This window comes from Carettochelys insculpta, chromosome 18 (assembly GCF_033958435.1).
Source record: "Carettochelys insculpta isolate YL-2023 chromosome 18, ASM3395843v1, whole genome shotgun sequence".
NCBI classification, from domain to species: Eukaryota; Metazoa; Chordata; order Testudines; family Carettochelyidae; genus Carettochelys; species Carettochelys insculpta.
In genome coordinates, this window is record NC_134154.1 from 27,619,349 (window position 1) to 27,641,199 (window position 21,851).

Below are 21,851 nucleotides of genomic sequence, written 5' to 3' on the forward strand. Positions count from 1 at the left end.
CTTCTCCTGTCCCCATCGTTGGCCTGTGAGGAAATAGGAGCACCCTAGAAAAGTTATTCCAATAGTTAATTAAGGCACCAAATGCAATGGCAATAACTTCTCTGCACCTGTCTGCTTTCTACTTCCAGCTATCTCTTCCTCTTTTGCCGTTGTCTGTGCCGTCTCGCTGCACTCAGAATTTTCTGCTTTACACTGCACAGAGTTGAAAATGACCAGTGGTTTTAACCCGGCAGTGTGACTTTAAAGTCTAATGCATTTAGCTGCTTGTGTTAGACTTGCCTGGATTTTTGCATGGCAGTAGAAGAGTGTGATTTATAAATAGTCACCTTGTCTTTATTGTTCAATTGTAATTACAAATATCTGATCATCACTGAGCTCAGAAAAACGCTTCCTGGTCACCTATCCTGATGAGAAAGGCTGTTTGAGAGTTGTGAAGGATCTCTGACGTACAATCCCCAGCAACTCCTGAAGATGATTTCGTAAGGAAATGATGGCGCAAAAATGGCTTACGATGGTAAAACAACCCATTACAAATCCATAAAAGTCTATAAAATAAATAAGGCTCTTTACTGGAAACAGCTGAGCTCCACCTGGATGTACTCAGGGTTTTGAAGCATCACCCTAATCTGCATGCCTCATACTGACAAAACAGTTCAGAAGAAGGTCGGCAGAATGGATCCATCTGATGTCTCTCAGATACGACTGGGCCCAGGTTGAGGAGCCACGTGCTGTCCTTCCTTCTTTGCTGGGCAGAGCACTGTCACAACACCGTGGACGTAGCCACAGCTGCTGCTGGGGGGCTGGTGGGAGCAGTGCTGGCATAGTGCTTCTTCTGTGACCGTAAGAGAGGCGTCTGTGTGTCGACGTCACGGCATGCTTTGCGTTTCATGCGGCGGAACATGTGCTGGGTCCACCCATAAACGATGCAGTTTAGTAGCCCCTGGGAAGCTGCTGTTAGAGCCTAGGAGAGAACCCAGAGCATAAATCCCTCCTCTCAGACAGCACAGATTTGAAACCGTCCACTGTGCAGATTAATTTCTGGTCCCTGTGTTTTGTCTTGCTCATGGGGCTAGGCTCTGGTCTGGGCTCAGCACTACCATTCTGTTCCTAGATTCAGTTACCCACGCTGGGGATACACATCCCATCCATCTGATGAAGGGGGTTTTACTCACGAAAGGTCCCATGACCTAATAAACGGGTTACATGCATTGCCTTGAGCTTAGAACAAGTGTTTACAGCCCCATCAGGATGTAATCACAGAGGTCCTGATCCAAAGCCCACTGAAGTTAGAGGAAGAGTTCCCACTGACTTCAGATCACACTGTGTGTGCTTCAGCACACAGACACGTACCCTTTGGAATCAGTGCAGGGTCCTTCCTGCCCTGTTTCCAAAGAGCCCTCAAAGACTGTGACCACAAGCAGTATTCCCTCTAATTTTTCCCATCCATGTGTGGAACAAGTTTTGTTATGTGCTCCAAGACACATGCCGATGTGCACTACCATAGAAACACTGTGGTGGCTGTGGGCATGCTGTTAATCAGCTGGGTGGCATATGAATTTCTCCCGAGTGGCTGCTCAGGCTTTCAGCTTACAGAGAACACTGCCTGTGAGCGCAATGAATTTGCTTATGTGCAGCAATGTGGAGGTGATGTCAGGCGTGGAGGGGATGCGCAACACACCACATAACGAAATACACGTGGCGGGACTGGGGCCAAGGGTTTGAGTGTGGGAGGGAGTGCTTGGGTCTGGGGCACAGGAGTGCGAGGGCTCTGGCTGAGTGCAGGCTCCTAGGGTAGGGCTGGGGGTTAGGGGAGTGGTTCAGGGCAGGAGGTTGATGCACAGGAGGGAGTACAGGCTCTGGGCTGGGGTGTAGGAGGGGATAGGAACTTGTGGGGGCCAGAGAAGGGGTTTAGGATGCAGATGGGGGGTACAGATTTGGGGGATGGACTTTGGGGTGGGGCTGGGGAATGAAGGCTTTGTGGAGCAGGAGGGTGCTCAAGGCAGGGGGGCTCAAGGTAGGGCAGGGAGTTGGGGCGTGCACTTAGCTGGGTGGCTCTCTGCCGGGGACAGTGAAGAGGGGCCCTTTCCCGCCAGTCATGGCAGCTCATTGCTGGAACTGGCAAAGTGAGGTGGTCTCCTCCCCACCAGCCCTGACAGATTTGGGGCTGGGAGAGATCTCTCCCCACTGCAGCCCTGAGCTCCTGCATGGGGCTTCAAGGGAAGCTGCACAGCCGCACCGCGTGGGGAGCTCAGCCCACAACCGTCATGGGCACAGCGAGCTCATCAGAAACTCCGTTCCACAGCAGATGCTTGTTAGCAACCATCCGGAACCTTACAGAGGTGCCACGGTAAAGGCCAGTTTCAAAATCTGCCTGCAGCCGTTCCACCTTGAGCACTCTCCACATGCAATGGAATCTTAGACGAGGGAGCCACAGGCTGCCCCCAGAAGTGAAATTTACAGTTCTGTAGCTGATTCCTCTTCCCTCAGAGGCAGTACTGAGCCCCGTGTGTTGCCGGGGGAACACATGCAGCTGGACTTGCTCTTTTGAGTGAGATACCAGCTAGGACCTTTATCACTCCTGGTTCTAAAAATCCCATTGGTTCTTTTCTCCAAAGTGCGACTGTTAACTCTGATCTCTTGGCCCAATATCAGGGCACTTATTTTCTCTTCCAGCATTTTCTCTGCACTTTCAGGTGGAGACAGATTTTTCACGTCTGCCCAACCTCAGCTGCAGTGTGGTGGATGTTCTGAGCTAGGAAATAGCTGTTGGGTTCTACTTCAGGGTGAGCTGTCATTCAGTGGAGGGGAAATTATCCTCAGATATACTTTGTGTATCAGTAACAAACTTGCAAAGTGCTTTAGGGAATACTAAGGGGAAGAAAAGTGCTATGAAAACTAACTTGCTCTATTCCTTGTAGAATTTTTATCTAACCTGATCTAAGCCATCTGCTATTTTGAAATAGCAGTTGCAGTGTGTAAACGCTCACAAAGTTATTTTGGAATAGCGGCTGTTATTCTGAAATAACTTTGCTGTGTACACACACCCAAAGTGTTTCCAGTCCTTGAAGCTGGCGTAGGGCAAGGAAACCAGCTCCTTCTTATTTTGGTTCTAGACTTATAAAGTATGTAAACAACAAACAAAAAGGTGACTACAATGAGCCTTCCTCAGTTCCATCCATAAATCAGACACAAGCTCAGCTAGCCACTGTCTGGGTGGGTGGAAGCTGATTGTACATTTCGTGTTGGAGTACAGAACCAATCATAAGCTCACAAGACTGACACAGGAGAGAAGACAAGTTCTGAGAGGTTTCATACTGGAGGGTTTTACCTGTAGAATATAAAGAGCCACGTAGATTCTGCTGTCCACTGAAACAATCAACTTCAAGATTCCGAGGAGAACGGCTATGAAAAGGGATTGATACAATGATGTTATTTCATATTCTTTTCCAGTCACCGTTACTCCTTCCCACCACCCCCTGCCACCTTCTGGCCAGAACACAAGCTTTAGAACGTGGCAGAAGTAACTCAGCTCTCTGCTCACCTGGGCCCCAACAACAGAAGAAAGCAATAGGGTAGAAAACCACTCGCTGTTCCACTATCTTTATCATTGCCCACTGCTGATCCCCCAGGAATCCTGTTGCGTTTATGAACCTTTTGTACAAAGCTCGGGCTTTAACGAGAAGAACCTAGAAAAGAAAATGCACAATAACTGGAAGGCAACTGTATGATTCATTATGTCTCGTATACAGGCTGATTTCAGAAATCTAGTGCATCAAAGCCATGCAGAGGAATTATACTGTTTGGTTGGTCTTCATGTGGTACTTATTTAAACTAAATAGCTGCAGAAGAGACACTGGAGTGTCAGTGCAGAGCCAGTGTCCATGTATCCTGAGCTCAGCAGCGGCCAGTAGCACACTTCTGAAGTAAGTATAATGGCCAAATAACGTCATAACTCCTTGATGAGAAAGGTAGTGGGTGATTTATATTTTAATGAAAGAGAGCTGATTCCAGTTATGATTTGTATTCTAGCTCATATGGCTGGACTCCAGGAAACAATGAATCACTCCATGTTTTAAAACAAATGATCCCTCTTTTGTATGAGCTGCAAAATTGAAGTCTTGACCACCTGTGGTCGTTAAATACCCTCTGGGACATGTGTCAGTCTTGGGATCTCAGCCCAATTCTAAATGATACATTCGGCCTGTATCTGCAGTTGGAGTTAGTATTCTTCTACACTTCCTGCCTTGCCCTGTTGTACAATGTTGTGGCTGTTAAACAGTTGCTCCCATCCACCTCAGAGCCGGGGGCATTTAAGAGGTGGGTGGGTGGAATCATTTGTGTGCCCACAATGTGCTATGTTTTTCGGATGGAGCATCTATAGATAGCCAGTAGGAAAGGGAAACGGAAAGGGAAAGGGACAGGCGCACAAACAAAATGAAACGTGTATTTATTTCATCAGTTTATAATCTGCCCCATAGGCTGACAACTAAGTACATCACACACAAAAACCAGCATCAGTTTATAACAGCTCCTGGCAGGGGATTAATAGTACCATTGTCAGAGGAGAATAGGAGAAAGAAAAGGAAAATGCCTTTATAATTCTGACCTGGTCAAACAAAGGCCTGGCCCCAAGTAATAACAACAACGCCTCCCTCTTATATAGAGCTTATCATCAGCAGATCTCAACATGCTTCACAAAGTCATTTTACAGCCTCATTTTACAGATAGAGAAACTGAGGCAGGAGAGGCATAGTGGCACTGCCCAGGCTCCTCTGCTCGAGAGGGTAAATGTAGAGACTGCTGACGTGATTGTAAAGCGGCTTAGGGATCACTGGAATGGGAAGCTCTCCACACGTCAGTCACTCCCATCCTTGGCACCTGCAGCTCTTGGTCTGAAGCCCAAGGATAACGTTTCTTACCATAATGGCAATGAAGCTGATGAAGAAGGCGACGAGGAAGACTCCAATGCCATAGAAATACATCACAGCACAAACAGCACTGCCGTGGTTTTGCAGTTGGCCAGTAAGCATGACCGTTTCTGTGTGCATCAGGAGACACCTGCAGTCAGAAAGGGGACAGACAGCCTGAGCACTTGCTTCTGGGGATGCCTCTCCTCCATCTCCGAGGAAGCAGGGCGCTTTCATAGGTCGGGCACAGCTTACCCGTGTTTCTGGCTGAAGTTCTGGTAGCACTCACGGCTGTTGCCCACACAAAACACAGGAACCATTAAGAGGAAAGGGATCAAGCTGAGGGGAGAAAATGACAATAGCTCAGTTACAACAAACACCCTCCTATTCTTGCCCTCTCCTCTACCACTACTGAGTTATTGTTTTGCTTTAGTTGAACAGATCCTGAAAGAGTAGCTGTCTAGCACTCAAATGTTAGAGGCAACAGCTTCTGAGAGGCACATGGTACGGGTCACAGGCAGCATTCCCTCTCATTTTTTCCATCCACGGGTGGAATAAATTTTGTTATGTCCACCACACATAGAAACACTTGCTGCCAGTGTGGCTGCTCTACTCATCAGCTGGGCGGTAGCTGAATCTCTCCTGGGTGGCTGCCCAAGCACTCTGCTTACAGGAAACACTGGCCTCAGATGATTACAATGGCAGGAATTGTATCTGGTTGGCTGAGAACAGAGTTTGTCTCAATCTATTTTCAGTTTCTGTTATTGATCACCTCAAAAGGATTTTCATCTCAAGAGACCACTTCTAGTATCAGTAATACCTTATGTATACAAAGAATTGTAAAAGTATTGAGTAACCCTCCTAAGGTCGGCAAGGGACAACAGCTGGGGAGGGCAGTCATTTTTGATGGGAGGGCACTTTAAGACTTTGGTACGTGGTCAAGGGCCGCACTCTTCCACGATATGAACAGAGGAGGTGGGGGGTCTGGGATGGAGGTCGGGTGTAGGTGGGAGGTTGGAGTAAGAGATTGTGATGCAGGGGGTGTAAGGGAGTTTGGGTGAAGGAGGGAATTGTGACCTGGGGGAGGGGACTGGGGTGCAAAGGTTTAGGTTGTAACCTAGGGCAGGGGATTGGGTGCATGGTCTGGGAGGGGGCATGGGTACGGGGGAAAGAGAGTATGAGTTACGTGGGGTAGGAGGGCAGGAATGGGGGGAACAGAGGGCTGGGTGCCGGAGGCAGGCTCTGGCCAGGTAACTCACCTAGGCAGCTCCTGGCCATCAGGCCTCTGAGGACAGCTCTCTGCCTGCTGCAGCCCCAGACCACTCAAAACTGCTGCCTGCTCCATGTAGCGCTCTGCTCCAGACATTGGAGGGGTGGGGGAGGTTTGGCACACTGCTCCCACACCCCACCAGCAAAAATCTCGCAACGCCTATTGATCAGAAACCAGCCAACAGGAGCCAAGATAAGTTACAAGGGGGCGGGAGCAGCATGTGAAGCCTCCCCCTCCCTCCCAGCATCCAGCGCAGAGAGCGACATGGAGCAGGAAGCCACTTAAAGCAGCAGCTGGCTGCTCTGTGCCTGAGGTGGGCTGCAGTTTGTAGCTTGCCCACCCCCGGACTCCAGTAACTGTTTTATGTCCACCCCAGACTTTGTGGCTGTCACCATGCTGCACACCAGGGCTGCTTGAATGTCACGGTGACAGTGAAACTACAACCTTGATCCTACAAAAGGGGAATCTTCACTATATTGACAATATGGGCTTAATGACACACACAAAGTCCTCGCTCCATGTGCTAGAGAGAAGAAGTGTATGGATACACACACACACGCTCTCATGTGCATATAAAGTTGACTCATTGCAGCCTGAGTCATCACAGCTAACTTGACTGGAGATCAAACAATTTACAGCTGAGGCTCTGGCACTGTGAGTTTTGTCAGCCAAGGGTACCATAATTACCAAGTCATCAGATACACAATCAGATTTTAATAAGAATTGTTTCTAAATAAAGAAAAGTTTGGGTCTAAAGCAGCGGTTCTCAAAGTGTGGTCTGCGGAACAATGGTCAACAACCCTCTTGCAAGTGAGCCATGGGCTCAGGATCCCACCCCCCGACCTGTGGGGCTGGAGCACAAGGGGAGTGAGGTGGCCCAGTGAGGGTTGGGATTTTTTTGTTTGTTTGTTTTTTGCTTCTCACCTTTGTACAGCCCCTGACTGATTTTCTGTGGGTCAGTGTTCCCTGGGCCAAAAAAGGTTCCCCACCCCTGTTGTAAATAAAGACAATGTTGAAACCTTTAGTTTTGGACACAAATTAATATTTTACTTGATTTAAAATGAAGTTTGGGATATTACCATTATATACGCAATAATATCTAAATATACACCCGCTTATGTCATAGATGTGCATTTATGTTTTATGCTCAAGTCACCTAAAATGAATGATTTAGTATGTAAGGTATTTAGAGACAAGTATATGCATTTTGTCATCATGGGTGGTTGGCTGGTTGTCCACAGAAAGGTTTGCTTTGAGTAGGGTGGGCTGTGAGCCACAAAGTTTGAGAACCACTGGTTTAGAGCACTTGAGTTTACTGTAAACCTCTAACAATATCAAAGCAACTACAGCCTACCTGGACAAAATGGTTGCTATTCGGCCAATGAAATTTGCGTAATCTAAAACCTGGAAAGACGAAAAAGCTTAGTTACATGATCACGCCTTATATTTCAGTGCAAGCCTCATTTAGTTACGTTTCAGCTAGGCTCAACAAAGCAGGTGTTCTGAATAGCTCAGTGCATGAATTCTCAGTAGGGCTACAGCACCAGCCTTGATGTCCAGTTGCCAATTTTGGCTGGATGCGTTCCTGGAGATTCCATTGCATGACATCTTTAAATTCTTGGAGATTCCACGACCATCCTGGAGGGCTGGCAATGGTAGTTTGGAGAAATTACTGGAGGGAAAACACCAGATTACTAGGGCAAATTTAAAGGTCAGCCAACATGCTGGCTTGCTGAGAGCATTAGTCCCTCACAGCAACTCCTGCAATCCATTCCACGAATGATTCCCACTCCAGGAAACCCATTGAGGAGGGGGCTATCACTGTGTGCCTGGCAGAGAACTCTAACTGCTTTGAAAAACCCTGCAGAGAAAATGGGCTAAAGTCAGAGGCCAGTAACATAAATAATAATTTAAAATACACATCTGTAAATGGTCGTCAATTGTACCAGTGACTGTAGCCTGAAGGAGAGAAGCAGATGGCGGGGAAAACCACAATCAGAGCTGAGGACTTCTTTGTTTTAAAGTTTCCTGCATTTCCTGCCTTAGTTGATTTTTTAACTCCTCCAGGCCCAGCCTTTCACCCTTCTGGCTTACAAACCACATCCTCAAGTATTCATTCACAGGACTAAATCATGGCCCTAGTGAAATCAATAGCAATTTTGTTCCACCAACTTTCACAGACTTAACAACACATGTATTTCCTTCCACCCTTGTGTCAGTGTACCACGTTACATGAAGGAAAGGACAAGCCAGAGAAGCATATTTAGATTTGACACTGTTCTCCTTAGGAAGACACCGAATAGATGACTGGTGTTCCAGAGACAGCTCAGGGCTTAGGTTTACCAGAAGCTGTAATGAACTTTAGTGTAAGAATCCATGCAAAGTGCCAGAAAACAAATTAGAGTTGCTCATCATATGTGGACAAATATTTTCCTCCTTTGGGGAATGAGTCACTTTCTAATACTCAGCATACTCTCATCCAAATATCCTTTTATTCCTATGACTGCGTACCTGCCCAAGACAGAAGGAAGTTACGAATAATAAGACTTCAAGACCTTTATAAGATCAAAATGCTTTCAACATTCACTAATCTCCATATCAGAATTCTCAGGTACGTAAATATTTGAAATGGCTCTCGGTACTGTGTTCAGCTCACTAGGTCACACCTTTCTTTGGCCATGCTTACAAGATATAGAGGTATTTTTCCACTGTAGGATCATGGGAAAGAACTTTTATATTGAGTGAAACTGGAGGGTGCACAACTCAGGGTGCAATAGAAATTAACTTGGGTGTGTGTGTAGCTGCTTCTCCCCAGCCGAGGGCATTGAATTGCACCTCCTCCAAAGCTAGGGGATCCCAGTTTCCAGATCCCGATGAGATCTTTGCGTGTAGGTTATTTGTTTTTGTACAGCATAACTTGGCACCTTTCTGCAGAAGCGCTTGGAAGGCAAGCACAAACAGTTCTGGCTTTTGGAGATTTTGCTCATTAGGAATGTCTCGTGGCAGCTGGCTCCAATCTGTCTTTAGGAAAGTGCAGAACTGTCCCACTCTGCAAAAACACAATGTAGCCCTGTGCTGTAGACACGGGAAAGCAGTAGTACAAATAAAAATCCTCCTATAGGAGCAGCGGTTTGAATAATATTTTGCAAATCCTGCACTCCTTCCTTCTGAGGATCTAAAAGCACATGAGGGTCACAGCACCCTTGTGGAGTGAGATGTGATCGGCATTCCCATTTTATAGCTGGGAAAGCTGAGGCCCATAACCATGAATACATTTGCACAGTGTGCCTTCCCCTTTAGGATCAGGCATTTAACTGGCATCTCTCCTTCCTCTTTCCTGTATTCATCCCTTGCACACTAGAATAACCCTTTCGCAATTCTGTCTTGTCAGAGCTCAGTGGAAAACTCATAACGCATTAGTCTATAACAGCCTGAAAAAATGTATGTGGCAACAGTGTGTGTAAAGTTATAAGATGTCACTTTCTAGTTAGGCTGTGTTTACACTAGCCGAGTACAAGCACCTCAGGTTAGAGAGCTGAAGTGACTCAGCTCTCCATCAGTCCAGATCATGCCATACCTCCTCAGCCTGCCTTTTCAGAAGCAGGTGGGCAGGGAAGGAGAGACAAGATGGAGCTATTGGGGATGGTGGCCAAAAAAATCCCTCAAGGTAAATACCTCTCCACTTTTTAAACACTACGTGAGATTCGTAACAATCTCAAATGGTGAGAGAATTCCGGGGGGGGGGGGGGGGAACGAGGTCAGCAGCCACATGCCCCTCCCTTTCCTGCCCTAGCTCTGCTTCTGCCCTTCTCTGCCCCTGTTTCACACCCTTCTGCCTGTTGCTTCAGAAGCGCCTCACTGCAGTGCAGCCTGAGAGCAGTGTGGGGAAGGGCAGGCCCAGTGTTCCCTGTAAGCTGAGTGCTTGGTCAGCCACTCAAGAGAGAGTCAGGTGCCACCCAGCTGATTAGCAGAGTGCCCAGAGTCACCCCCAGCTGGCAGCATGTGTTTCTAATTGTGGTGCACATCGGCACATGCCTTGGGGCACATAACAACATTTATTCTGCCCAGGGATGGAAAGAATTAGTGGTGCATCTGGTTCATTACATGCCTGAGGAAAGTCCCCACACGGATTGCAAAGCTGGTTGGTAAAGTTTTGAAGGTACTTTAATGAAATGCTCATTCAGCAACCTTTGCAATATTCTGAATTTCAGAAAGCTGATTTATACAGCTTTCCAATTCCTCCTGAATTGCATAGGTTGGATTTTAGAAATCTTGGAAATTGTGCTGCCAAAATTCAAAGAGACAGGCCAACCCACAAAAGCCTCTTTGTGTACAATGGACAGCCTTACTTGGTACATGAGATACAGGGAGGTCAAATATCCTCTGATACCTTAAAAGGTGAAGCCATTATAAGTTGGCCTCCACCTCACATCATGAAACAGGTCCAATCTTTCATAGGTCTGGCAAACTATTACAGAAGATTTGCGTGCAGGTTCAGTGACTTTGTATTTGGCAGCCACTGATCTATATAAAAAGACAAAACCCAGGAAGGTCATTTGGACAAAGGCATGCCAGGAAGGGCTTGATAAGGTACAGTAAAGCCTGTCTAAAAGCCTGTTCTAACTAGACCAGATTTTGACAAAACATATGACCCACGTGCATATGCAGCGGCATGGGTTTAGGTGCTGTGCTGATGCAAAGGGGAGAACAACAAGAAGCACCTAATTGCTTTATAAGGAAAGAATTGACACCCACTGAACAGAAAAAGAAATGCTACGCTATAGCATGGGCAGTCAAGCAATTAAAGGTCTACTTTTTTTAACAGAAAGTTCAGGGTCCTAACAGATCATTCACCATCTGGTTAAACAAAACTAGAAACTCAAATTCCAAGCTTCTATGCTGGCACCTGATACACCAAGAATTGGATATAGAAATTGTGCCTATAAATGATTAAGAAAAACATGGCAGATGCCCTGTCCAGGAAGGAGACCTCTGGCTGGCTGGCTGTCTCAGACACCAGTGACAACCCCTCTTGCAGCTTTGTTATGAGGAAGGTATGGCTGTCTGTACCCTTATACAGGTTGAATCTCTCCACATTTTAGTTAGCCGGACGACCGCTTATCATGGGTATGACCAAGTTTCCCATGGCCCCATAAAACTTATTTGCAGCCAACAGCCTTGGTTCTCAGTGTTCTGTGCTGTTCTTTAGTTGTAATTTCTCCCTAAATCTCTTCTAAGAGCCCAGTAAGCAGTGGAAATGTTGGTAATGCTGCTAGACAACACTGATCTCCTGCAGATCGGCAAATTCTCTTGTCCGGCACTGGTCAGGTCCTAAAAGGTGCCACATGAGAACGGTTCAACCTGCATTCACCCCGGAACATTCTCATAACACTCTTTGTGCAAGTATGCTTTCTGAGGTATGACGGCAACACTGTATGTAAAGTTATAAGATTTCACTGCAGGGTGTTACCAAGAAAGGTGCCAAGTCTGGGGAGCGGCCAAACCAGTTCCTCAGAGACAGAGGACAGCCCGATGTCTCAGACTTGCTCATTCTTTGGCAGGAAAGAAGGTTTGGGTGAAAAATCTCCATCCTAACAAAGAAACAGCACAGGGTTCTTGTCCACAGGCCTGCCGACAGGGCCGGGCTGAGGGGCCAGTTGCATAGGGCCCAGCCTTTCAAAGGGCAATGGTCCAGCTGGTGTGGCAGCCAGAGCTCCAGGCCACTCAAACACTGCAGCAGTGCTGCTCTGCCATTCCGTGCATCTCTGAGGCAGGCGGTGCTAAGGGCTGACTCCCCGAGGCCTAGCTGCTTCCACCCTTGGTCCTGCCCCTTCCGGAGGCATGGAGTCGGGGCCCTCCCACCTTGCCCCTTGGTCTGCAGTAGAGGTTAGCCCCGCTGCTTGTCCACACAGATGTTTTGTCTCCTGAACCTCAGCTGGAGATGCTTCTTCAACAAAGGAAAGGACTGGAAGAAGGGAGAGCAGCGCCCCCAAATGGTGTCTCCTTTTCTCTCCGCCCACAGTATCCACCACACCCAAAGAACAAAGGAAGCAGGATTAGACTGGGGGAGGGATCCTGGATGAAAGAAGTTCAGCCAGCAGGACTGCCGAGGAGCATGTTCAGAGAGGCGGCTTTGCATTCATTCTTATTTGTGAAGTTCGGCGTAAGCCGCATTTGACTTTTATTTTCCTGTAAACATTTCTGACTTTTCTGACTCATTACTTGTATACACTTAAAATATCTCTCTTTGCAGTTAAGGAACTTGATTTATCTAAACCAGTGTGGTTGAGTTGACATGTTTGGGACAATAGGATTTGCATATATCGTCTTCTATGACGAGAGGGATGGACTACATATGAGCGTGCATTATCTGGGGGACAGCCAGGCAGTACGAGACATATATTTCTGGGGAAAGTCTGAGACTGGAAGTTAGCTGAGGTTGCTTTGCAGTCAGGCGCAAATGTGGAGAGAAGGATGCACTGGGGTCACATGAACACACACACAACAGTCCCTTGGCCCCCTCCTCAACAGAACTGGTGTGGTGCTTCTGGAAGAAGTGGGCAGGGACAGCAAGGAGCAGAGCAAGGGTGGACGGGAGGCAGGGCCGGAACAAGGGCAGGGAGGTGAGGGGCTTGAGATCAAGTGGGCTTGAAAAGGGGCACATGGCCATTGCCCCCGAGGCCTCTCTTTCCAGGAGCCACCGCTCACAGTGTAAATCAACAGTGGCTGACTGCAGCATGCCCAATATAACTGGAACTAATATCCACGCTAGAGGCTGTGAGTGCGCAGATTAAGAGAGGTCACTACCACAGCAATCCAGTGTAAAAGGGCCTCCCAGTTAGAGAGAGGGGGTAACACTGGGGTTTATTAGTCTAGATTGTGTCCTGGATATGTCATATCTTCTGAGGCTGTCTCTTTCAGAAGCCTGTGGTAGGGAAGAAGGGAGAAGATGGAGCTCTCGCTGGTTTTAGGCAAAAGAGGTCCTGAGGTTAAGATGAAGTATTGGTACTGGAGTTCCCTAGGTGGAATGAACCTAAATCTCCAATAAAGAAAGAAGTGACAGCTGAGCACAGAAGGATTAGAAGTGGTCTCAAGTCACAATACTCATCATCAGAAATAAAATATCTGAAAAGAAATTTGGATCTGAATGAAGTAAAGACAGGAAAATATTGCCCTTGTGAGGTGATCCAGCATCGAAGAGCAGAAGTTCTCAAAAGTGCATTTTCATCTGTCGCATCTGCTGCTGCCCAGCAGGCATACAAAATGGGGAACATCGGAGGAATTTAACTCTGCTTGCAGGATGAAATCCGTGCGACTTTTCAACTGGATGAATGACATGCAGAAATGTAGCCAGTGTGCTAAGTGAGATGAGTTGCATAAGGCGTATAAACAGCCTGCTGTTCTGCAACGCTATATCAAGAGGAATTCTCAGAGAGACAGAATTCAACCAGGTGTGAACAAGGAAACCGCTCAGAAAGATTTGGTCACAGGATGTGCAAAGTGTTTGTTTAGCTTGTACTCCAAGGGTGTTTTTCTGAGCACCATGCCCTTGTTCCTTCACTCCCAGAGATTACGCTTGATCTTGAAGAGTTATTTTTAAAGGCTAATGACGATGGTAAGGCCCCCTTCTGCACAGAGCTAATCTGTCCCGCGCAAAATTTGAATAGTACTTTAAATGCCAACTCACTTCCATCACACTGCTCGCTTGAAGCTCTGAAAGCCATACACAGACATCCACGAGTGGACCTTTACCTCACTCCTCTAAGATACTCAGTCAGTATGATTCCCATTTTGCAGGTGTGGAAACTGAAGCATCGAGACACTAAGATCAACCTCTGAGCCTTTTTCCATGCTCATGCCCCAACGGCCTCCCCAGAATAAGTCACATCCCTTTCCTGCAGCTCCCACCAAAAGGTTTCTTTCTTCTGCAATGTCCTCTCGAAGTGGGTTTGCGACAATAATAAACCGCTCAGGGACAGAAGCTCTGCTGTGGTCAACAGTGTGGTTCTACTGACTTGAAGAGAACTACGGGGCTAGATATCAGCTGAGGATCTGGCTCTCCCAGTTATTCTTTCCCCCTGGAGACCTACTGTGCAACTTGTCTTCTCTGTTTTGGACTTTCAGGCCTAGTCTGGAAATCAGAATGCAGAAGCAGACCCTCAAGCAGCCCCCGTTGACTTCAATGGCTCTTTATGGTCAAAGGCAGGCCCTCCAACAGGAGGGGGGGAAGGGGTCAGCTGCTGCAGGCCCTGGCAATTTTAAAGGGATCAGGGTCCTATAAATCTCCATCGTGGCCTTGGGTGGCACACTCCAGGTGGCACTAAAGGGTTGGCTGGGGGAGGCTAACTCCAGCTACTCTCCTTCCACCTGAGGTCCCTCCCCTTCTGGTGTGGAGCTCCCCCCTCCCCATCTTGACCATCAGCCCAGCAAATCTGTCGGCCACCCTCAGCACAAGGCTCTAGCTCACACAGAATCAGCTTCAAGATCAGGGCCCTTGACTGTGAGAGTCTTATGGCAAAAGTTGCCATTGGGTTTTTGTTTGTACAGCACCGAGCACAATATTAGTTCTGAACATACAATAAATAGCTTGAAAAACTGTCAGAGTATCACTCACCAGAGGGGACATGCTGTACAGGTTCTGACTGTATTTCAGCTTTAAATCCATGTACATGTGCCAAGTATAGTTGACAGTGTACAGAAAGGAAGCTACATAAAATATCTGAAAAATAAAAGGAGGCCGTATTTGACTCCATCAACAATCACTTGCACTTTCTAGAGCACCTCAGCTCCATTTAGCACCAATGAACCCAGATCCCTGGACATAACGACAAGCTATAAAAACCAGCCCTGAGTGTGTTACAGGGACAGCCCTCAGGAGGAGCCCATAGCGCTGAGCGCGGTACAAACGCCTAGCGAGCGCGATACAAAAATCGGGCCATGCCAAAAATTAAGGGGCTGATTCTTGCCCTCCCCTTGAGCTCCTATGCTGCTCCAGCAGCGGTAAAGGAGCCACAAAGGGCTGGGGAAGAATCTCCTGGAGCAGCACAGGGCTCACGAAGGCAACCCACCACTAAAGGGCTAAGCTGAGGGGCACAGACACCAACTTCATCAGTTCCTAGGCTGTGCTCAACTCCACTGCCCCAGGCCTCACCACCCTTCCCCCACTCCCCCAAACCCCACCCCTCCCTGGCACTTCCCACCCCCTTGCCCTGCTTCTTCCTGCCCCTGTTCTTCCTCCTCCTCCCAGCACCTCCTGAACACAGCTGAACAGCTGATGGCAGGAGCACTTGGTAGGGCCATCGGTGGGCTCTGAGCACCCTCTTTATTTTTTCCATGGCTGCACCAGTCCCAGAGCACACACAGAGTTGGCACCTATGGCGAGGGGTGGAGCTGGGATCAGAACACTCCCTATGAACCCAGTTTATAGGAAACTGCAGGCACACTGCCTTAAATGAGAGCAACCCCCCGAGGCTAGAGACCAGGCTGACTCACCCCCACCCGCTCCCCACCAGCAGTCCAAAATCGAGACAGTCCAAAGATGTCTTAAAGCTATCTTCGTCCTTGTGTCCCTCCGCTGTTTGTCTCACCCATTGGACAGCACAGACTCTGCCACTCCCTTACCTTCCATTACGCTAATCTGGACACACTGGAAATTGGTGGGCATAGCAAAGCACAGTGCATACCAGGAAGACAGCAGCAATGGAAATTGTTACACCATAGGCCAACATGGCTAAATTGACAGGGGAGGAGAATTTCCCCCCTCATAAAAAATTTAAAGAGTGAGCGAGCAATAAGAGATCTAGAGGTGTTCTGTGTGAGGTGCCTTCCAGCTCCACCCGCACCGAGAATCACCTTTGCACCGTGACCACACATAGAAAATCAGAATGGAAAATTATTTGTTTGAGGAAGTTCTTGGCAAATGAGACATTTCTCTCACTTTGTTTGTTGTGATATGGCAATGGCTGGATGGGTGGGTGCCCAGCCAGGACACCACAGTGGCAGCCAGGTTCAGAGAAGCAACTGGGTATTGGCCTAGTGTAGGTATGGCTTTTTAGTTCTGGAAGGTCTCAAATAGCAGGCCTGTAGGCGGGTGGGGTGAAGGGTGCTTTTATATCCCCCATTGGGCACTTCTTGCTCCCACTCTGCTCCCACCCTGACCCTTGGCCCCCTACCAGGCCGTCCTGGCCTGCGATTACCTGAGGCAGGGGCCAGGCAGCCCTCCCTCACCCCCGACCCAGCTTCTCCTCGGGGTGCTCTGGGAGAAGCGGGGCTCAGCAGGCTGGGAGGCTGAGGTGGAGTGTGGTGTGGTGGGTGTTGGCAGGGAGCAAACCCCTGCAGCTGCTGGGCTGAGTGGGAGGTGGGGTGTTCAGGCTCAGCGGGGGATGGGGGAATCTTCTGGCCAAGCAGGGATGGGGTGAGGGCTATTCAGGTATGGGGAGGCAAACCAAGGAGGGGGCTGGAGGTGGAGTGGGGGGAAGGGCCAGCTAAAGAGCCAGGGTCAGGGGAGATGGTCAAGATCCACTGTGGGGGGCGGAGGTGATCCATATTTACCCCCCAGCCCCAAATTCCTTTGTGTGGGCCTGAATGGGGAAGCATGAGCATGCCTGGCAGAGCAGGGGAGGAACTGGGTGAGAAAATCCTTCCTCCAGACTGTCCACCTCCTGCTTACACAAGGTGCTGAAGGCTTAGTGTCACTCCTGTTGTCACCTCCTAAGAGAAACGGCATTCCCGGCTTCACTGGCCACACTAGTTCCCTGCAGCTGGCCTGGCTCACTCAGCATGCAGGGCTCTGGATTTAGGGCCGTTCCACTGCTGTTTACATGTCTGGACTTAGCCTGTGGCTCTGGCTCCATGACCCTGTGAGACAGCAGGACCCCAGAGCTCAGACTCCAACCCGAACCCGGAAGTCAACACCTCAATCAAACGTCCACACCACCTGAACCCCAGGAGCCGGAGTCAGCTGACACAGGCCAGCCATGGGTTATTCTTTGCTGTGTAGACAGACCCACTGAGGCCACAATGTGCTTAGTCGTTGCTAAGAAGCTCAAGAGAAATGAGGATTACTTTGCAGTAAGGTATGTGGCAGTCACTCTGGCTCATTACAGGGTTTTTAATAAGGAACCACAGTCCTTCTCAGTGCCTTCCACGGAAGGCTCAAAGAACCCTACCAACATAACCGATATTTTACTTCTGTCTCCCAGTCCCCAGGAGCTGGGTGAATGTTACTACCCTTATCACACAGATGATGGCACTAAGGCACATGCACTTAATCAAGACCTCTCACTGAGCCTTTGGCAGAACCAGAAGAACAGCTAAACTCTCCAAGCTCCCAGTCCGCAACTTCTGGGGGCTGAAAATAATCCTGCAGGCCTAAGGCTGTGGTCTCCATTAGACCATGGCAGAGACATAAAGCTGGAGAAAGCAGGAGCTCTTTGTTTATCCCTCTTCAGTTGCTACTTACAATCATTTTGTGATTTTCCATTGTGCCAGCCAAACAGAGTGGAATCTACCAGGATGTGATTAGGCCATTAGAATTTAATTGGGGAGACTGCAGATGAAGTGCAAAATTACAGCATGTCTTGAGTGTCTCTCTGCGCATTATTGGATCACGGAATCCAGGGTGGCGAGTGGAAAGGGACAGCAGAGGAGAAAACCTGTCACGTTTTAATTTCTGGTGTTCATCTAAGTGCTGGGGACTGCAAGGAAGGAAATCCTCGAGGAAGAAGGAATAAAACTAAGTGTGGGCCAAACTCATCTATGGTGAATCACCCACTGATCTCCCAGTTGTAACTCCAGTTGAGTTACGCCTGGGGAAAACTGACCTTGCATTTGGGGAGCGGAACCAGAATTTGTATTGTCTTCCATTTGAGAAAGTAGTAGAAATTCTGTGAGTCCCACTGGTAAAGCTGAGCAGAATTAAGATGTTTTTGTCTGAAAACAAACAATTCCAGGCAGGTTCTAACAGTGTCTCAAAAGAGGAAGAAGGCAGTGAAAAAAATGTTGCATAGACCAGAATTATTCCAGATAAGACTGTGCTCCAAGGGAACTAGTGAAGTCGTGGGAATGGGCAGGACTAGGTCACTCGAGACTGATAATGGTTTACAGCCTTTGACTTTTAGATTGACATTTAAAGTTTGGGGAGGACGTCTTGTTAAGTCACTGGTCTGGCACAGATTTCCTCCATGGCCTTGGACAAGACATATCAGTGCTCCTTGCCGCTTTTTCCTCTCTGTAAAATGGGGCTAATACATTTCTATCTCAAGGGATGTTGTGAGGGAAAACGAAACACTGAAAAAACAGTCCGGCCTAGGACTGCAAAGGTTTTTAAGTAGCTAACTTTCCCTGACATTTATGGGAATTGAGCAGCTAAACATATTGGTGGCTCAGGGTCTCATATTGATGAGCATCACTGAAAAGTGAATAATCCAGTACAGGTCGGCCATGACTGAATATGTTGCTACTGTCTGACAGCTAATTGGTGGTTGATTTGATTAAATGTGCGCGGTCTCAGTCTGGCTTTAGTGCTCACACAGCACTGACATTAACTGAGCTCCTGGCTCTCAGGAAAAATGTTAAAGAGTGAATGGGCCAGGCGTCTAAACTCCTTTAATGTTTCTGGGGTTATTTTGAGGTGGTCCCTCCAGGTCACGTGATGTGGCAGCAGGAGGGACCTTGAACTGCTGTCCCTTTGCAATTAAAGCACACTAATAAATAACCCTTTCTTGCCTTCTCCAGCCCACTGTAGCACCTTACAAACATGAACCTGGGCCAAGAAACATTCTGACAAAAGGAATGTCATCATTGTTTACTGCACACCTACAAAATGTAGCATCCAATGTGGTGTCCTGGCTGGAGCCCGGGCTAAGGGAGGGAGTGGAAGTGGGGATGAGGGAAGGTATAGTTTACACATCACTGCTGAGGTGCTAGTCAAACCATCTCTTATGTGACTGAGTTCTTACCCCTCCTCTTCCTGTCCTGTCCTTTATCACACATCCCAAAGGTTGAGACGGGTTGCTACAGTAAGCACTTGAGTTGTTTTAATTCTGTTCTAGAGTAAATAGAAGATCTTGCCAGACGGCAAGTTGGATCTGCCAGACCTAAGCACTCTTTGTCCTTACCTGGGCACAGTTGGCGGGGGGGACAGGGCGAATGAGTCCCCTGTAGCCCCCTTCCCTGGCTAGGTGCATTATGTAACTATAAGTGATCGGGATAATGGACTCACTCCCTCTCACTGCATTCAGGAGTGGTATCGGCAACACACACGTCTAAACAGGAGCTCGCTTTCTGCCATCTCTCAGGTTGGAACAAAGGCAGGTGCTGATGGGTCTCTCTCACCGGAACCCAAGACCCACTGTACCTGATTGCACTGACAGTCCATGTCCTACCTTCAGCAGTGGCCAAGTTTTTATGCTTCAAAGGGACATCACACACCCTCATTTTGCAGCTGTTCTGTCCAGCTCCTTTTCCTCCAGACTCTTGCAGATGCCCCCAGCTGCTTTGCTGTAGACTGGGGAGGCAGACTGTGCCATCCCCTGAACTCAGTGGTGACAGAACTTTGCCTCGAGCGTACAGTCTCCTTCACTGCACTTCGATTGAGGAGCTCTCTGAAGTCACTGCCAAACGCACATCTCCTATGACACCCTGCTGCACCCTGACGCCAGGCTGGCCTGCATTCCAATCTCTCTCAAAGTAGTCTGGAGTAAACCGACCCAGACAAATGGCAGGCCTGGTCACTCCCCACAAAGGCATGTCCCATGACAACCTAATCCCCTGAGCTCCTTGAGCCGTGTCTGGATGATGGGACCGTCACGCTACCAATAAAAACCAGGACCTCATGACAGCATTGCAATGGCAAACTTGCATATGTGGCCTGTTATGTGACCTCTGCCCTGTAAGATCCCAGCAGCCACACATCTAGTGAATCTTCTCATATCGATTCTCCTTTTTGCCCCTGCTTGCTCTGCTTGTAGAGCCTCCAAGTGGACTATATCCTCATTGCCAAGTGGTCATCACCATGCCTTCCCTAACGGCTCAATTACACACGAACTTTTTGTTCCTTACTGCATGGTGAACGTTTTATCACTGTTTTTACAGCAGCGTAAGAGGAGAGGGAAAGATCAGGGACACCATTCCTACCCATCCCGTCTAATAGCCACTGATAGACCTATCCTCCATGAAGCTATCTAGTTCTTTTTTGAACCTTGTTAAGTCTTGGTCTTCACAACATCCTCTGGCCAGGAGTTCCACAGGTTGACTGTGAGCTGCATGAAGAAACACTTCCTCTCTTTGGTTTTCAACCTGCTACCCACGAATTTCATTTGGTGACCCCTATGTTATGGGAACAAGCAAATAACTTTTCCTTATTTACTTTCTCCACACTTGTGATGATTTTACAGACCTCTGTCATATCCCCGAGTCTTCTCTTTGCTAAACTGAACACTCCCCATCTTTTAAATTTCTCTTTGCACACACCTGTTCCAAACCCCTCAACATTTTTATTGTCCTTTTCTGAAGCTTTTCCAATGCCAAAATAAAAGGCAGAAGCAGAGTTTGTCCCACTAAAAGGCTTCACTGTATTTCCCAGCTAAGCTCCTTCAGCCGTGTTCATCTTTAATATGACCAGACCTGCTCTAAAATAGCCCCAAAATCCTGAATACAAACAGCTTCCTAAATAGTCTCCCTTCCTTACAGCACAAGCTATTCCAAATAGCCACTGCAGGGCAATGAGTTTCTGCCCTGAGCCATTGCTACTACCACTGTGTCCTGCTTGCAGCCTCTCACACACTTCCTCTCCCTGCAGTAATTACCTGGTGTGCTTCAGACATCTTCAAATTGACTCTGACAGGAGGAAATCCTAATGATGCAGCAGCAGCCCAACAGGACAAAGAGAACTGTCAGAAAAATGCTTCCACTTCACTGAGGCCCTGCTTATGAATTCAGCACAAAATAGAACATGCAGCTGACCTCGGGAGTATCTGGCTGAGCTTACCCCATGCACTGCAGCCCACAGAGAATCCAATGGGACTGCTTGGGAGATGGTTAGTATAAATGTAACAGGTGCAAATCCCATGGGTCTACTCAGATGAGTAGGATTTACAGGGCCAGACCCATGGGGAATACCAGCATTTGCTTGTTCTTTAACAGGAAGGCAATACAGCAGTACATGAGTCACAGAGGTAGCCAGGAGATGAGACCAATTCATTTAACAGAAGCTACTGAGCGCTCTACCTTTGCAAGGCAGCTCTATGTAATCATCATCAGTTTACAGATAAGACAGAGGGATCTTAACTATTAAGGTCAGTCAGCAAGTCAGTGTCAGAGCCAGGGCTGCCTAAATCCCAGGCCTCTGCTCTGACGTGACCAGCTCATGACATGGTTCTGTGCAAAGCAACCTGACATCACAAGCCAATAACCCGGAATTACTCACCTGACCAGTGGTTTGAAGATTATAGCAGACGACATCTTGGTTTGTGGTGGGCGTGGTATAGAGAAGAGCTCCAATGAGCCAGCACATCCCCAGAAACAGATCAGAGAGGCTCAGGTAGAAGAGAGGGCGCACCTGGAAAAGTCGAATTGATCATTTGACTCAGTGAGTCATGTATGTCGTCCCACAATGGTCAACTACAACAAGGATTTCATTTCCATCCTCCTTTTTCTGATTCAGTTTCACGCCA

The 21,851-nt window shown here is 48.0% G+C and overlaps 1 protein-coding gene across 3 annotated transcripts in view; it reads right to left on the minus strand.

Moving 5' to 3' along the window:
• Nucleotides 1-314: 314 nt before the first annotated feature.
• TMEM116 (transmembrane protein 116) overlaps nt 315-21,851 on the minus strand; it is a 28,748-nt gene continuing 7,211 nt past the window's right edge. For 2 of the 3 annotated variants that reach the window (XM_075012611.1, XM_075012613.1), the window contains exons 4-11: nt 21,605-21,736; nt 14,792-14,896; nt 7,532-7,581; nt 5,163-5,246; nt 4,920-5,058; nt 3,542-3,686; nt 3,329-3,402; nt 315-961 (exon numbers count right to left, since the gene is read on the minus strand). In XM_075012611.1, coding sequence (XP_074868712.1) covers nt 761-961; nt 3,329-3,402; nt 3,542-3,686; nt 4,920-5,058; nt 5,163-5,246; nt 7,532-7,581; nt 14,792-14,896; nt 21,605-21,736 — 930 coding nt within the window. In that variant the 3' untranslated portion in view covers nt 315-760. The remainder of the gene's footprint in view (nt 962-3,328; nt 3,403-3,541; nt 3,687-4,919; nt 5,059-5,162; nt 5,247-7,531; nt 7,582-14,791; nt 14,897-21,604; nt 21,737-21,851) is intronic. The other variant, XM_075012612.1, reaches the window with a different exon arrangement.